Source organism: Danio rerio, chromosome 6 (assembly GCF_052040795.2).
Source record: "Danio rerio strain M-AB ecotype USA chromosome 6, GRCz13ab, whole genome shotgun sequence".
Classification (NCBI taxonomy): Eukaryota; Metazoa; Chordata; class Actinopteri; order Cypriniformes; family Danionidae; genus Danio; species Danio rerio.
In genome coordinates, this window is record NC_141026.1 from 60,742,501 (window position 1) to 60,760,076 (window position 17,576).

At 35.7% G+C, this 17,576-nt stretch overlaps 4 protein-coding genes across 8 annotated transcripts in view; 1 reads left to right on the forward strand and 3 right to left on the reverse strand.

The window, feature by feature from the left end:
* ralgapb (Ral GTPase activating protein non-catalytic subunit beta) overlaps positions 1-6,701 on the forward strand; it is a 471,588-nt gene extending 464,887 nt beyond the window's left edge. For both annotated transcript variants that reach the window (XR_015494301.1, XR_015494302.1), the window contains exon 31: positions 6,625-6,701. The gene's annotated coding sequence lies outside the window, so the exon portion shown is untranslated. The remainder of the gene's footprint in view (positions 1-6,624) is intronic.
* Positions 1-12,283, reverse strand: part of soat2 (sterol O-acyltransferase 2) — a 28,201-nt gene extending 15,918 nt beyond the window's left edge. The window contains 6 exon segments of one of the 2 annotated variants that reach the window (NM_001365363.1): positions 2,136-2,243; positions 3,882-3,932; positions 4,065-4,213; positions 4,996-5,048; positions 6,894-7,002; positions 12,208-12,283. In NM_001365363.1, the coding sequence (NP_001352292.1) occupies positions 2,136-2,243; positions 3,882-3,932; positions 4,065-4,213; positions 4,996-5,048; positions 6,894-6,984 (452 nt within the window). In that variant the 5' untranslated portion in view covers positions 6,985-7,002; positions 12,208-12,283. 2 annotated transcript variants of the gene reach the window in all.
* The window catches only part of LOC147843705 (uncharacterized), a 999,056-nt gene that overhangs the window by 788,662 nt on the left and 192,818 nt on the right, over positions 1-17,576 (reverse strand). The gene's annotated exons all lie outside the window — the stretch shown is intronic.
* kif5ab (kinesin family member 5A, b) overlaps positions 14,798-17,576 on the reverse strand; it is a 64,623-nt gene continuing 61,844 nt past the window's right edge. For 2 of the 3 annotated variants that reach the window (XM_087258168.1, XM_087258167.1), the window contains one exon: positions 14,798-17,286. The gene's annotated coding sequence lies outside the window, so the exon portion shown is untranslated. The remainder of the gene's footprint in view (positions 17,287-17,576) is intronic. The other variant, XR_015494311.1, reaches the window with a different exon arrangement.

Consider the following 17,576-nt stretch of genomic DNA (forward strand, 5'->3'; position numbering starts at 1 on the left):
CCACTGCTAAAAACATATGCTGGAATAGTTGGCGGTTCATTCCACTGTGGCAACCCCTGATTAATAAAGGGACTAAGCTAAAGGAAAACGGATGAATGGTAGGAGAAGCCACTGTGGTCTTTTTTAACCCCATTTTTAAGCTGTTTCTGGCAGTACCCAAATAGCAAAGTCCACTAAAGGAGGTCTTGTGTTTTTATTAATGGCTCCTAAATTCTGGAATTGAAATCCTGCTAATATCCGAGGCTCAAACACACTCTAAAACTCGATTAAAGATTTAATAAAGCATGCGCACAAACCATCACATAACTGTAGTATGTGTGTTTGCTAGTGAGTGGGTTTGACAAACCACCTGTAGGACTCACTCCTCCTGTCTTAATGCACCAGGCACTTTGTTAGAAATACTTATAAATAGATGTGAATTGAATATGGGCGGCACAGTGGCTCAGTGGTTAGCACTGTCGTCTCTCAGCAAGAAGGTTGCTGGTTCAAGTCCCGGTTGGGCCAGTTGGCATTTCTGTGTGGAGTTTGCATGTTCTCCCTGTGCTGGTGTGGGTTTACTCCGGGTGCTCCGGTTTCCCCCACAGTCCAAACACATGCGGTACAGGGGAATAGCGTAAACAAAATTGGCTGTGGTATATGATTGTGTGTGCATATTAGTGTGTATGGGTGTTTCCTAGTACTGGGTTGTGACTGGAAGGGCATCCACTGCGTAAAACATATGCCGCAATAGTTGGCGGTTCATTCCGCTGTGGCGACTCCTGATAAATAAGTAATGAAGGAAAATTGATTAATGAATTGTAGGAAAAGCCACTCTGGTCTTTTTTAACCCCATTTTTAAGATGCTTCTGGTGGTACCCACAGTAGCAAAGTCCACTAAAGGAGGTTAAGTGATTTCATATATGGCTCCTAAACTCTGGAATAGCCTTCCTGCTAATGTCCGAGGCTCAGACTCACACTCTCTCAGTTTAAAACTAAATAAGAGACTTAGTAAAGCATACACACAATGCATCACATGACTGTAGGATGTGTGAGTTTGCTGGTAAGTGGGTTTAACAAACCACCTGTAAGACACACTCTTCCTGGTTTAATGCATTAAGCTCTTTGCTAGAAATACTTTTTGTAAAGCTGTTTAGAAACAAAAAAAATATTGTAATAAGCGCTCAGTGCTCAGAAGGTCGCTGGTTTGAGTCCTGGCTGGGTCAGTTGGTGTTTCTGTGTGGAGTTTGCATGTTCTCCCCGTGTTGGTGTGGGTTTCCTCCGGGTGCTCTGGTTTCCCCCACAGTCCAAATACATGCGCTATAGGGGAATTAATGAACTAAATTGGCCGTAGTGTATGTTTCCCAGTACTGTGTTGCAGCTGGTAGGGCATCCACTGCGTAAAACATATGCTGGAATAGTTGGCGGTTCATTCCGCTGTGGCGACTCCTGATGAATAAGTAATGAAGGAAAATTGATTAATGAATTGTAGGAGAAGCCACTCTGGTCTTTTTTAACCCCATTTTTAAGATGCTTCTGGTGGTACCCACAGTAGCAAAGTCCACTAAAGGAGGTTGAGGGGTTTCATATATGGCTCCTAAACTCTGGAATAGCCTTTCTGCTAATGTCCGAGGCTCAGACTCACACTCTTTCAGTTTAAAAGTAAATAAGAGACTTAGTAAAGCATACACACAATGCATCACATGACTGTAGGATGTGTGAGTTTGCTGGTAAGTGGGTTTAACAAACCACCTGTAAGACACACTCTTCCTGTCTTAATGCATTAAGCTCTTTGCTAGAAATACTTTTTGTAAAGCTGTTTAGAAACAAAATAAATATTGTAATAAGCGCTCAGTGCTCAGAAGGTCGCTGGTTTGAGTCCTGGCTGGGTCAGTTGGTGTTTCTGTGTGGAGTTTGCATGTTCTCCCCGTGTTGGTGTGGGTTTCCTCCGGGTGCTCCGGTTTCCCCCACAGTCCAAATACATGCTCTATAGGGGAATTAATGAACTAAATTGGCCGTAGTGTATGTTTCCCGGTACTGTGTTGCAGCTGGTAGGGCATCCACTGCGTAAAACATATGCTGGAATAGTTGGCGGTTCATTCCTCTGATAAATAAGTGACTAAGCTAAAGGAAAATGAATGGTTGAACTGAATACTGACCTGCCCTGGTCGATGTAGTCCACTGCTAAAGTGCTCATGAAGAACAGGAATAAAGCGGCGATGAACATGTGGTAGATGGTCCTGATGTGGCTGATCTCAAACAGCTCACTAAACACACCAATAGCAGCATATTATTGCTGATCCTTTTTAAAATTAATAAAAAATAAATGATTTACTATTACAGTTGAAGCCAGAAGTTTACATACACTCTAAAAAGGAACACAACCTTTTTTAATAAAATGTCTGATGGTAAATCAGACTAAACGTTTATTATTTTAGGTCTGTTAGGATTACCTCAATGATTTACGTTTGCTAAATGCCAGAATAATGAGAGAATTTGTTATTAATTTCTTGACAGTCAATAGTTTACACACATTTTCTTGGTATTTTTTTAGCTTAGCTTTTAAAGTGTATAACTTTGGTCAAATGTTTTGGGTCTCCTTCCACAAGCTTCTCACAATAGTTTGCAGGAATTTTGTCCCATTCCTCCTGAAATAATTGCTGTAAGTGAGTCAGATCTTGCTCGCACAAGCTTTTTCAACTCTGCCCACACATTTTCTATAGGATTGAGATCAGGGCTTTGTGATGGCCACTCCAAAACATTCACTCTGTTGTGCTTAAAGCACATTTGAACTCATTTGGCAGTGTGCTCAGGGTCATGGTGTGTTTGCAAGATCCATTTGTGGCCAAGTTGTAATGTCCTGGCTGATGTCTTGAGATGTTGCTTCAGTATTTCTCCATAATGTTCTGTCTTCATGATGCCATCTATGCTGTGAAGTGGACCAGTCCCTCCTGCAGCAAAACAGCCCCACAACATGATGCTGCCGCCCCCATACTGCACAGTTGGGATGGTGTTGCTAGGCTTGTGCGCTTTCCCCTTTGTCCTCCAAATGTAACACTGCTCATTATGACCAAACAGTTCAATCTCAGCTCCATCAGAGCACAGGACATGTCTCCAAACATGAGTCTTTCCCAGTGTAATTCAGCTAATGCTAATCTGGCTTTGTTGTTGATTCTGGCTTGTTGATTTTCTCATGTTGTCACACAAGGAAGCAGTGTGTTTGAGCTTTTCCTTCAACACTATTCTACAGTTGTGCCTCACATTAACTCAAATGTTGTCAATTAGCCAATCAGAAACTTCCAAAAGCTTGACATCATCATCTGAGCTTTTCCAGAGGCAGAATAATCTTATTGTGTGTAAACTTGACCTTCAGGAAAAGATATAACACTCTCAACAAATCTCTCTCTCATTATTCTGCTATTAAGCACAACAGAAACACATTGATAATCCTAACTTACCTAAAAGAGACAAAGTTTAGTCAACAGCTGACTGCTTTAAAATGGATATGTGCCTTTTAATACAGTGTATGAACACTTCAGCTTTTAACTGCATATTAAAGTGCCCCTATTATGGATTTTTGAAAATTACCATGACAAGTGAAAGTGTTTTTTGACCTTGCATGCATCTCAGCCTGTTGTTAGGGATTTGTAAAGCTTTTATAATCCATAAGAGAGTCACTTCAAAATTAAAATCACTATGATTGACTTAATAAACAGCTCTAGCAATACTCAAGTGACAGACAGTAATCATACATTTACACTAAACTAAACTTCAGCTGTGAAAGCAGAACTAAAGCAGTCTTGATTTACTGGAATTTAATCTGTGTTAAGCTGCTTTGACACAATCTACATTGTAAAAAGCTCTATAGAAATAAAGATGAATTGAACCGCACTAGTAATACTCACTCCAGTAGTGAACATCTGGCCACGAACACTTTCCCTTGATCCAGCTTGTGCCTAAAAATCAACACACACACACACACACACACACACACACACCAACACACACACACACACACACACACATTTGTTCATTTAGATGCTCTCCAAGTCTGTGGAACACACACACTGTCAGACAGCAGCTCTTACCTGTCGCCGCTGCTGGTCTTGTTGTCAGTGTGTGTGAGCATGTTTGTGTGTGAGTGTGTGTTCAGAGATGTGATGGAGTCTGAAACGGCGCGCTCCACCGCATCATTCAGCTGAGTCTGAACTCGTCTGATCAGCTCCGCTTTCAGCCTCTGAAGACAAACATTCGTCAATTTGTTTAACAAAATAAGCTTATGACTGTATCAAATTTTCACAGATATGTTCAATACATCGGCAAGATTAACAAAAATGTTTGAGTAAAAAATAAATCATCCGTTAAATGCGTCTCTGCGTCTGTGTGCGTTTGAGTTTGAGCTGAAAATAGCACACAGATAATGTTTTCCAGCTCTCTGAAACTGACCCTTTGGCTTTGATCCTAATTGTGGTGTTTTGGTGACTGTCGCTTTAAATTCAAATGAGATTGATCTCTTTTAAGAAGAGGGTGGAGCTCTGCATAAGAGTCAGTATGGTGGCAGATGTAATACAGCACTAGCTGTGTTGTCAGTGTGAGTGTGTGCTTAAGTGTCAGTCTAACTCCACATCTATAATCCTCTTAGTCTATGCTGACATCATCTTCAGCAGCTCAAACACTCTAATGGCTAATAGACAGACGGCTGCTTCTCACTCAGGGCTGCTGTTTATGCTAATGAGGAAGAGATGGACACTAGTGGGCGGGGCTTTCCCCCCTTTGATGACACATACAAATGGAGAATATCAATCAAAGTGTTTCTGCAGACTGTTTCAGTCAAGTCTGATTATAACAAATATAATTAATTCATGTTCACTATTAGAGGCTGGAGATATCCACACACTGCTGACACACAACTGGTGTTAAACCATGCATAAAAGTGTGCTGAAAAACTCTTAAAAACTTTAAGAGTGGATTATACTGTTCGAAGTTAAATCAAACTTATTGAGTTTTGAAGTGTTTAACCTCCATGTCGTCCTTCCTGTGTGCCGCCTCTGTAATATTCCTGCCATTCTCATCTGCAGGCAGACAGAGATATCAATGCATCATCTGTTTACATTGGTAATAATGTAATAATTCACTCTAATAATTAGTGCTGAACAAAAATTAATCCCCAATTTCTGTTTAATTGAAAGACATTTGTAAACTCATTCTGATTCATTTAATCTTTGTCATGATGACAGCACATACAGTTGAAGTCAGAATTATTAGCCCCCCTGAATTATTAGACCACTGGTTTATTTTTTCCCCATTTTCTGTTTAATGGAGAGCAGATTTCTTCAACAAATATCTATGCATAATAGTGTTAATAACTCATCTCTAATAACTGATTTATTTTATCTTCGTCATGATGACAATAAATAATATTAGACTAGATATTCTTCAAGACACTTCTATACAGCTTAAAGTGACATTTAAAGGCTTCACTAGGGTAATTAGGGTAACTAGGCAGGTTGGGATAATAAGGCAAGTTATTGTATAACAATGATTTGTTCAGTAGATTATTGGGAAAAAATATAGCTTAAAGAAGCTCATAATATTGACCTTAAAATGGTGTTTAAAAATTAAAAACTGCTTTTATTCTAGCCGAAATAAAACAAATAGGACTTTCTCCAGAAGAAAAAATATTATCAGACATACTGTGAAAATTTCAACCCAAGCTCATTCTGGAAATGTAGCCCCGCGGACGTTTCTGGAGGCCGCGATTTACGTGGCCGGAGGTACGTAAGACCGTGTTTAGTTTTTATCGAGCGAACGCTGCGGAGCAGTGTGGCGCCGCTCCGAGTGGAGGGCTTTCCCGATGCAATCAGTTTGTCCGCTTAGCTCACAGCGTTGCGTCGGCGGAGCGGAGGCCCCGGACGAGGAGGAGCCATCCGCGGGGATGACGACTGGGATTGAGTCCGGGGAACAGCGGTTCCGGAAATCAGGTTAGACGAAAAACGGAATCCGAAAAATAAGGGTGAGAACGCGGCGGGATCCGAAAAAGCGGTCGAAATCGAAGACGAGGGCTTTTGGTTTTTTTGTTTTTCTGGACGGCTTTTTTAAACCATCGCTCGGGTTTAGGGAAGGAGGAGGAGGAAGAGGAGGTCGGCCGAGTTGGCCGATCCGGCGGCTTTTCGCGTGAGAACGGCGCGCGCTCCCGAGAGGCGCCCGAGACGCGAAAAAGCGCGCACAGCGGTCTCTCGCGGATCCGCGAAAACAAAAAACGCTCGAATACGTACCTCCCGGGACGTAAATCGTGGTCTGCAGAAACGTCCGCGGGGCTACGTTTCCACAATGAGCCCGGGTTGGAAAATTTACTTGCTCTGTTAAACATCATTTGGAAAATATTTTAAAAAGACGAAAAAAATTCAAAGGGGGCGAATAATTCTGACTTTAACAGTAATATCAGACTAGATATTCTTCAAGACACTAGTATTCAGCTTAAAGTGACATTTAAAGGCTTCACTAGGGTAATAAGAGTAAAGTTAGGGTAATTAGGCAAGTCATTGTATAACAGTGGTTTGTTCTGGAGACAATCCAAAACTTATATTGCTTAAGGGGGCTAATAATATTGACCTTAAAACTGTAAAAAAAAAACTGCTTTTTTTCTAGCCGAAATAAAACAAATAAGACTTTCTCCAGTAGATAAAATATTAGAGGAAATACTGTGAAAAATTCCTGAATCTGTTAGAATATTAGAGAAAGTAAATTCACAGGAGGGCGAATAATTCTGATTTCAACTGTACATAATAAACATATAACACACACACATATATTATGTCAAAACAAACTTTTATTTCGGATGTGATTAATCTTTGGCCAGCACTAGTAAGAACGTAATAAGGTGTAATAATGCAGTGAGAACTGAAGAGTTTTCTGACTCTGAGGGAAAGATCCGTTCTCTGAGCATCGCTGATTTTCACCGCTCGTCTGTCCAGCAAAGCGACGCACCACCATCTGCACTTTAGACATGATTCTCTGATCACCGTCCTGTGGAAAATCACCTTTGATTACATAAATACAGTGTTTATAAATGTGTTGACCCCTCACAGATCTCTCTTTTATATTAATAATTTGTTCATGATGCTTTACAGTTTTGGAGAATTATAGAAGAACTTTTATTATGTAATCACTATATAATCTGCCACTATTAAAATATGGATTACTATTAAAATATACTGTTAAAACTTATAGAAATACATATATTCAAGTGATGCAGAAGAGACATACAGACATGCAGGGCCTTATACTGTAATTGAGGGCCTTACAATTGAAGCACAGCACGTCATGCGCCTAAATGAGAACATTCAGACAGAGCGTATGCAATACATTTCAACAAATGTATGTATTGACCAAGACAAAAACAACCTTCGCCAAAATAGCATACAAAAGTAGAATCATTTAGAAAGTATGAAAACAACATGATCATGTGCAAACACATGATGGTATGACCTTCAAGATGTGTAAAAAACGAAAAACATACAGCCATCAATTTAAAGGCTAGGATCCTATTGGAGCAGGGAAATGGCGTGATGCTACACCATATCTCATGATGAGTATGGGAAAAAACTGTATGTAAACTGTGGGTTTTTGGACATTGGGAGGGAGAGAGATCGATCGACCAACTCTGCTGTAACAATAAACTGCTTCAACTTGAGAACTTCGAAGACCTCAGCCTCTTTTTTGAAACTTAGAGGATGTTTGTCGAGATCCAGCGCAACTTTCCACAACAACAGTAATATTTCTGTGCATGTACATTAGATTAATCAGTAGCAAAGACAACACTGATGAACTAATCTAACAAAAACACTGAAGATCACAGTTCAAAAACTACACATTCATTCATAATTTTTTTTTTCATCTTAGTCCCTCAGGGGTTGCTACAACAGCATGAACCGCCAACTTATTCAGCATATGTTTTATGCAACAGGGACCCTTCCAGCTGCAACCCATCACTGGGAAACACCCATACACTCTCATTCACACTCATACACTACAGACAATTTAGTTGATCAATTCCCCTATAGTGCATGTGTTTGGACTGTGGGGGAAACCAGAGAACCCTGGAGGAAACCCACACCAACACGGGGAGAACATGCAAACTCCACACAGAAATGCCAACTGAACATGCGAGAGAGAATCGAGAGAAACATGAAAAAAATATAGATTTGTTTAAATTTTTTCCCAATAACTCATTTGAACTGAAATGTATTGCCTTTCTACTTCTAACGATGTTTGGTGACTGGAAAACTTTGGCTGTCGTTTTTGTGTATGGCAATTCAAACCTCACATCATCTCTTTTCTCCTGACACATTTTAGCCGTGCAGTTAAATATTCGGGAGTGAATTTTAAAGTAGTTTAACGTTTGATAAACAGATCAACTCAGTGATCAATGCAGGCTTTTTCTGGCTTCGCCTTCTTGCTAAAGTTAAGCCATTTCTTAACCAGCGTTATCAAGAGAAAACCATTAGGGGAAAAAAATAAACAGGGGTGCTAATAATTCTGACTTTTAATTTCGGAATAATAACTGTATATATACTGTACATAAAACCGACTTCATTCATTCATTTTCTTTTTTCAGCTTAGTCCCTTTATTCATCTGGGGTCACCACAGCGGAATGAACCGCCAACTTATCCAGCATATGTTTTACGCAGCGGATGCCCTTCCAGTCACAACCCAACACATTCACTACGGCCAATTTTGTTTACTGAATTCATGTGTCAATACCGCATGTGTTTGGACTGTGGGGGAACCGGAGCACCTGGAGAAAAACCAGGTATATATATATACCAACTTATATTTGATTTATATACCAACTTATGATATTTATATACCAACTTATGATATTTATATACCAACTTATTGATATATATACCAACTTATATTTGATTTATATATATATTTACATTTATATATATATATATATATATATATATATATATATATATATACATAAACATATATATATATTTATATATATTTATATATATATATATACATATATATATATATATTTATATATATATATATATATATATATATATATATATATATATATATATATTTATATATATACATATATATATATATATATATATATATATATATATATATATATATATATATATATTTATATATATATATATATATATATATATTTATATATATATATATATATATATATATATATATATATATATATATATATATATATATATATATATATATATATACATATATATATTTATATGTATATGCAATATTTACATCATGCGTTCTGTCCAGGTATCATGTATGTTCTGCTGGACTGCTAGAGCTAAATGACCCGAAGTAACCTGCACTACCTGCACTGTATATCTGGGTTACTCAACTGAAGGTAAACACTGATAATTTCTGACTGACGAGGGTCTTGTTTCTGATTACAAGTGAACCGCAGTAACCTCTCATCTCTACTGTATCAACAGCATATTCAATAACAGCTTTTCAGATCATTTCTGCTGCTCATATACTGACATATATTCAATATTAATACACAAAGTATGAATATTGATGCTCAGTTTGGGGTATTGGCTGATAAATTATGCTTTCGATCATGCAGAGTTCAGATTTAATGTGGAAAATAAGTGTCTGAATAAATTCATGGGTAACACTTTGGAATAATGGTCCATTAGTTAATGCATTTACTAACATTAACTAAGTGTGAATGATCTTGTAAAGCATTTATTAATCATAGTCTATCCTTTACCAATGCATTTTTAAAATTCAAAGCTGTGCTTGTGAAAATTAGCTAATGCACTGGGAGTTAACATCAACTAACGTTACTTAGCTTAAATAACATTAACATGACCAAAGACGAATAAATGCCGTAATAATTAAATTACTAATAAGAAATACATTTACTAATGGACCATTATTTGAAAGTGTTACCCCTTTATGAATTCAGTGGTCTTGCAATGATCACAATCAGTCCATTATGAAATCAATAAATCTTAAGAAGACGCTTATGAATGGATCTCATCTAATAAGCTGTGCCTATATATCATATACTTGATAATGAAATAGGTTTGCATAAAGATAAATATTAAACGTTGCACAACATTAGACATGATTGCAATGTATTAAGGAATGCAGTAATTATTGTGATTATTAGTTAATGCATTATTCTCAATTGTGAAATCGTGTACATTCTCAGTATTGTGTTTAATGTTTAAAAACAAATCAAGTAATGTCATAAGCAAGAGCTCATTTTACTCGAAACATTGTTCCTTAATGTCCAGATATGATAGATTTCTCTATTTTATATCATGTAAATACACAGCTATGCTTAGATTTTTTACGTTCGTTGCTTTTACAGCATTGGGTTACTTTTCTGAATTTTACTAGAAGCTGGAAGATAAATGTCAAATAAAATAGGAAATTATTGCAACGTATTAAGAATTGTTTATGTTTTTGTAATGAGGGTCTACAAGTTTTAACAACTGAAAAAATGCAATAAATAATAGACATTATTTATTGTATTTTTTCAGTTGTTAAAACTTGTAGACCCTCATTACAATATTTAATATGTACAGGTGAAGTCAGAATTATTAGCCCCCTTCAAATTTGTTTCTTCTTTTTTAAATGTTTCGCAAATGATGTTTAACAGAGCAAGGGAATTTTCACAGTATGTCTGATAATATTTTTTCTTCTGGAAAAAAGTCTTGTTGGTTTTATTTCGGCTAGAATAAAAGCAGTTTTAAATTTTTTAAACACCATTTTAAGGACAAAATTATTAGCCCCTTTAAGCTAAATTTTTTCTTGATTGTCTACAGAACAAACCACCGTTTGTACAATAACTTGCCTAATTATCTTAACCTGCCTAGTTACCCGAATTAACCTAGTTAAGCCTTTAAATGTCATTTAAGCTGTATAGAAGTGTCTTGAAGAATATCTTGTCAAATATTATTTACTGTCATCATGACAAAGATAAAATAAATCAGTTATTAGAAATGAGTTATTAAAACTATTATGATTAGAGATGTGTTGAAGAAATCTGCTCTCTGTTAAACAGAAATTGAGCAAAAAATAAACAAGCGGTCTAATAATTCAGGGGGGCTAATAATTCTGACTTCAACTGTATATACCGTATGTAATGTAATATTAAAAGGGAATGACTTTAATTGTTTCACTCAAAAATAAAACGAAATAAAAAGCTAGTTTCTTAAATGTCCTGACATGATAGATTTCTGTATTTTGTATAATGTAAATGCATGCCTTTACTTAGATTATTTCATTTCCCTTCAGCTTAGTCTCTATTTCAAAGGTCACCACAGCGGAATAAACCGCCAACTCTTTCCAGCATATGTTTTACACAGTGGATGTCCTTCCAGCTGCAACCTAGTAATGGGATACACCCACACACACACACAATTACTTTTTTGATTATTAAAAAAAATTTAAATACATTTGTTTTTAATTAATTATTCTCAGTAGTGACTATGATTTCATTACTTTTCAGAATTGGCTTAGTGTAATTTGATAATGTTTGTTTGTTTATTTATTTACTAGAACAGCTACAACATACAGTATACTGTATTACAACAATAAACAATACTACAAATAGTTCACATCTTATACCACAAAGCCAGAAATAACGTTTTATTAAATAAAGATTTATTCATTGTCTTAAAAAATTAAATAAGCTTTCATTAAGTTGTAGGGACAGGAAAATATAAGGCATTGAAAATCTGCAATCTGAGGTTTCAAAAAATATGAAAAATATTGAGAAAATCATCTTTAACATAGAATAAATTCATTCCTTTGCAATGCATATTACTAACAAAAAATAAAGCTTTATATGTTTACAGTAGGAAATGTAGAAACTCATTTATAGGACATGACCTGTAGCTAACATTCTAATTCTAATATTCGATGTTTGGCTAAATAATTAATTATCAATAATTCTGACCCATACAATATATTGTTGACTATTACCATAAATATATCCGTGCAACATTGGACTGTTTTTGTGCACAATTTGCTATCATTTGTGAAGGAAATATGATCGACCTGAAATGGTAATATTAATAATAATTATGTTTTAATTAATACTTTTTTATTTCTGAAGAGAAAGAGAACTCATTTATGTTTATTTTTATATATGCATATGAGAAGTGGGAAGTGTCTATCTACAGTAAGTGTGTGTGGATGCTCACCTGTGCAGTGTTCAGTCTCCTCTGTGGATCTTCAGTGTGTCTGTGTGTGTGTGTGTGTGTGTGTGAGTGAGTGTGTGTGTTTTCTTTGACAGTACGTGTGTTTATACTCGAGCTTTGATCCCTGAAGTCATCAGTGTTCCTCCACACACTGTTATTGATCTGTTTAGGCACTCACACTGTCCTGCTGAACTGCACATACACACGATGCATTTTAATATTATTTTTATTATTAATAATAATAATAATATACTCTTATTATAATAGTAATAATTTATATTTGTTATAATAATATATTATAATTATTATTATTATAGAGATTATTATTATTATTATTATTATTATTATTGTTATTATTATTATTATTATTATTATTATTATTAATAATCATAATAATAATAATTAATAATAATAATCGTAATAATAATAATAATAATAATAATAATTGCAATAATAATTATTATCATTATATATTATTATAAATATAAATTATTATTATTATTATTATTATTATAGTAAGAGTATATTATTACTATTATTATTATTACGATTATTATTATTAATTATTACTATTATTAATAATACTATTGTTATTATCATCATTATTATTATTATTAATATTACGATTATTAATTATTATTATTATTATTACGATTATTATTATTAATTATTATTATTGTTATCATTATTATGGCATTATTATCACTATTATAGCATGGAAGGGCATCCGCTATGTAAAACCTATGCTGGATAATTTGGCGGTTCATTGCGCTGTGGCGACCCCAGATTAATCAAGGGACTAAGCTGAAAAGAAAATGAATGAATAATAATAATAATTATTATTATTATTATAGTTTTAATTATAATAATAATTATAATAACCATTATTATTATAATGATATACTTATTGTTACTTTTATAATAATATTTATTATAGTTATAAATATCAGCATTATTGGTCGATTGCAACACTGTATGTAATTCTCCAATAACAGCCAATTAAACTATTAACATATAAGCCGGTGCTATGAATCATCTTGACCATTGGGGAATTAATTTTATAATATATTAGGGAATAATTTGCCTAATTAAACTTTAAGTGTCTCTTTAACCTGAATTCTATTACTAAGCACTACTATACTATCTTGCAAAATAAGAAGAAAATACCAAGCACGGTCACTATGTCAAAGACAAAAGAGATGACTTATTGCCTAAATTACTTACTTGTAGAAATTAATTATTAATACTAATATGTTTTGAAGTGTGGCACTGTGGCTCAGTGGTTAGCACTGTGGCCTCACGTGGCCTAGCACTGTGTAGTTTGCATGTTCTCTCCGTATTGGCGTGAGTTTCCTCCGGGTGCTCCGGTTTCCCCCACAGTCCAAACACATGCACTATAGGGGAGTTGATGAACTAAATTGGCTTTAGTGTATGAGTGTGTCTGTGTGAATGAGAGTGTTTGGGTGTTTCCCAGTACTGGGTTGCAGCTGGAAGGGCATCCGCTGTGTAAAACATACACTGGAGTAGTTGGTGGTTCATTAGGCTGTGACGACCCCTGATAAATAAGGGCCTAAACTGAAGTAAAATGAATGAATGTGTTTTGAAATGTGTTGAGAAAAAAAATCTCCACTAAGCAAGGTTGGGAAATAATTTCATAAGCTCATTCCTCAAAAGCAAGTATTGATGTCAATCAACGTGTCAGTATCATCAAAATGAAAAGTCCTGACACCACTGTTTATGAACAAGATAGTCAAATGGCTTTGTCATGTTTTCATCATGATAGTTTACTCTGGACATTTTTTCAGTGCAAAAACAGTCAGATTTTGGTGACTCGTCCTGAAAATGCTCAAGACAGCACTGTATACTATTTCCACAGCTATTGGAAAACTACAGTAAAGTTAGACATCACTGCATTTAGTGAGGTATCTGAGTACAAGACACTGAATATGTATGTTTCACATATTTACTGCATTTGCTCTTTGCAATTCTAATTTACTCACAGCATTGTGCAAAAGAATAAACACACCCTTATATACTACAAACATAAACTCCCTTTGAGCTGTGCACAACTGCACACAATATTGCAGTACATATTGAGCCTGAACCTATAACACACAATGGTCTGTAAATCATTCATCAAACTGTTCAATTTTGAAGACATTTTCAGGAAAAAATTAATTAATTTTTTAATTTTTTATAAAGTTTGCTTGATTGATTTTGACATCAAGTTCAACATTTTTGTCTGTAATGACTCGAGTAATGAAATGAGGACTATTAGTTTTTTATGCAATGACTATTCAGCATTTACAAGTTTATTTTATTTTGACTGACATGACATAAGCATAATGTTATAAACAGCAGAGAGTTGTATGAAAGCAACTGATGCATGTCCAAAAGCATTTGCAATGTGTTGGAAGGAATGAGAAACTGCTACTAGGATGTGCACAAATGACTAACTGTTTTGAGAAATGCATGACCTGTTGTGCAAATGTAAATAGTGTAGTGAGAAATGCACCAAAGGCACTGAGAAAATGCTGTAAAACAAATAGTTAAACATTTTGCTGTAATCCAGGAACACAAGAGAAGCGTAGCATTCTGAACTGTGCTATTACTTTTATTCATTGCAATATATTGATTATAACACAAAGTGGTCACACTTTACAATAAGGTTCATTAGGTAATGTCAATTAATGCATTTACTAACATGAACAAACAATTAATTATACATTTACTACTGTATCTGTTCATGTTAGTTAATGAAAATACAGTTGTTCATTGTTAGTTCATGTTGACTCATGGTGCATTAACATATGTTACAAGCATGGACTTGGATGTTAATAATGCATTAGTAAATGTTCAATTATGATTAATAAATGCTGTACATGTGTTCATGTTAGTAAATGCATTAACTAATGAACCTTATTGTAAAGTGTTACCCACAAATTATATTATACAAGCTTCAATTAAAGGTTCAGAATGGCAGAAATCACTTCCAGAATCTGTAATAGACATTAATGAGCAGGTCATGTGATCAGGGTGTCACACTGACTGATGTGACATGATCTGACCGACCCTGTGTGTGTGTGTGTGTGTGTGTGTGTGTGTGTGTGTGTGTGTGCGTGTGTGTGTGTGTGTGTGTGTGTGTGTGTGTGTGTGTGTGTGTGTGTGTGTGTGTGTGTATGTGTGTGTGTGTGTGTGTGTGTGTGTGTGTGTGTGTGCGTGCGTGCGTGTGTCTGTTTTATATTTCTCAACTCAATGCAAGTATGAAATCCTGATATTAGGAACAATCCCATCTATATAAATCTGCTGATATTATCCATCATTTATTATCTGACTTCCACATAAAATATCAAACATCACACTCTTGTCATTTAAATAGTCTCTCTAGTAATTAACAGGTAAAATAAAATATGTGTTTTTTTCTTTATAGAATGATACTAATAATATCAGCATAACTAATGCATACAAATCTGCACATAGCAAACACACCGACCGACAGACGCTACTCACTGAAATATACATATAAAAATAGTTACCGCTACATCAAAATACAGTAGCTACAGATTATTCTCTTAACGTCACTCGGCTCTGATTCTGAGTCCTTCTCAGAATACACAGATATATGATTTAAAGAGCAGCTCGTGAAATATCCTATTTGTAAAGCAGCTGTCCTTCAAGGTAAACAGTTTGTAAAGTTGTAAATAAAAAAAAAGTGTCTGATAAATAAAGATATTGTCTCGTAAAACAAAGAGTCGACTCTGAATCCCTTTAACGAGTCATTATATTTTTGAATCTTTCGCATGCTACTGATCTACATCAACGCAATCAAAGTAACTAATTTGCATAAACTCCGCCCCCAGAAATTACAGACGTCAATGAAGCATTATGCTTGTGAAACTCTACAACAATATTTATTATTTTGACTTTATTGTGAGGAATAGGTTTATGGTAGACGTTAATGAAACACAATGTAATAAGTAATTTAATAAATAATTCATTCATTCATTTTCTTGTCAGCTTAGTCCCTTTATTAATCCGGGGTCGCCACAGCGGAATGAACCGCCAACTTATCCAGCAAGTTTTTACGCAGCGGAAGCCCTTCCAGCCGCAACCCATCTCTGGGAAACATTCACACACACACTTATACACTACGGACAATTTAGTCTACCCAGTTCACCTGTACCGCATGTCTTTGGACTGTGGGGGAAACCGGAGCACCAGGAGGAAACCCACGCGAAGGCAGGGAGAACATGCAAACTCTACACAGAAACGCCAACTGAGCCGAGGTTCAAATCAGCGACCTTCTTGTTGTGAGGCGACAGCACTACCTACTGCGCCACTGCCTCGCCCTTAATAAATAATATAAATAATAATTCTTGTTAACTTTCAGTCAGAGCTGTATCCCTTCTAGAAATAGTCCACAATAGATAGAGAAAGACCAATCAAAACAGGCTTGGCAACAGCTGACCAATCAGAGCAGAGCTGGTTTATGTAAGGGGGAGGGGCTTACAGACCTGAATTGATTTAAATGAACCGAATCAAAATAATTGCAACATAAATTCTGAGGAAATTATGCTGAACTATGCTGACATGATCTTCAGCAGCTCAAACACTCTAATGGCTAATGGACAGACGGCTGCTTCTCACTCAGGGCTGCTGTTTATGCTAATGAGGGAGAGATAGGCACTAGTGGGCGGGGCTTTCCCCCCTCTGATGACACATACAAATGGAGAATGTCAATCAAAGTGTTTCTGCAGACTGTTTCAGTCAAGTCTGATTATAACAAATATAATTAATTCATGTTCACTATTAGAGGCTGGAGATATGCACACATTAACTGTGTTTAAACCCATTATAAAAGTGATTTATATGGCATAATAGATGCAGTTTAAATGAAGAAGTTGATCAATGATGTGTTTTCTGAGAAGGACTCTTCTTCTGTCTCTCTGCAGTCCATCCTGTTCTCCAGCCGCGTCCGTCTGATTTCTGTTTTGTTTTTACGGATTGACTGATCTGATGGTTCATCACTGGAACTGCAGGCAACATGCAAATATACAGAGGAGGATTCAGGAGCACAGATCGCTGAAACACATGAAAACACAAGACAAAACAACAGGCTCAGCATTCTCATGGTAAACATGACTTATATTTAGTATATTGTTTATAAACACAATTGCATTTACTGCATCAGAATAACGACTAATTATAATTATTATTAATAATTTATTCTTTAGTTGACGCAGTGGCTGTCACCTCACAGCAAGAAGATCGCTGGTTCAAGCCTCAGCTAGGTCAGTTGGCGTTTGTGTGGAGTTTGCATGTTCTCCCTGCATTCGCGTGGGTTTCCTCCGAGTGCTCCGGTTTCCCCCACA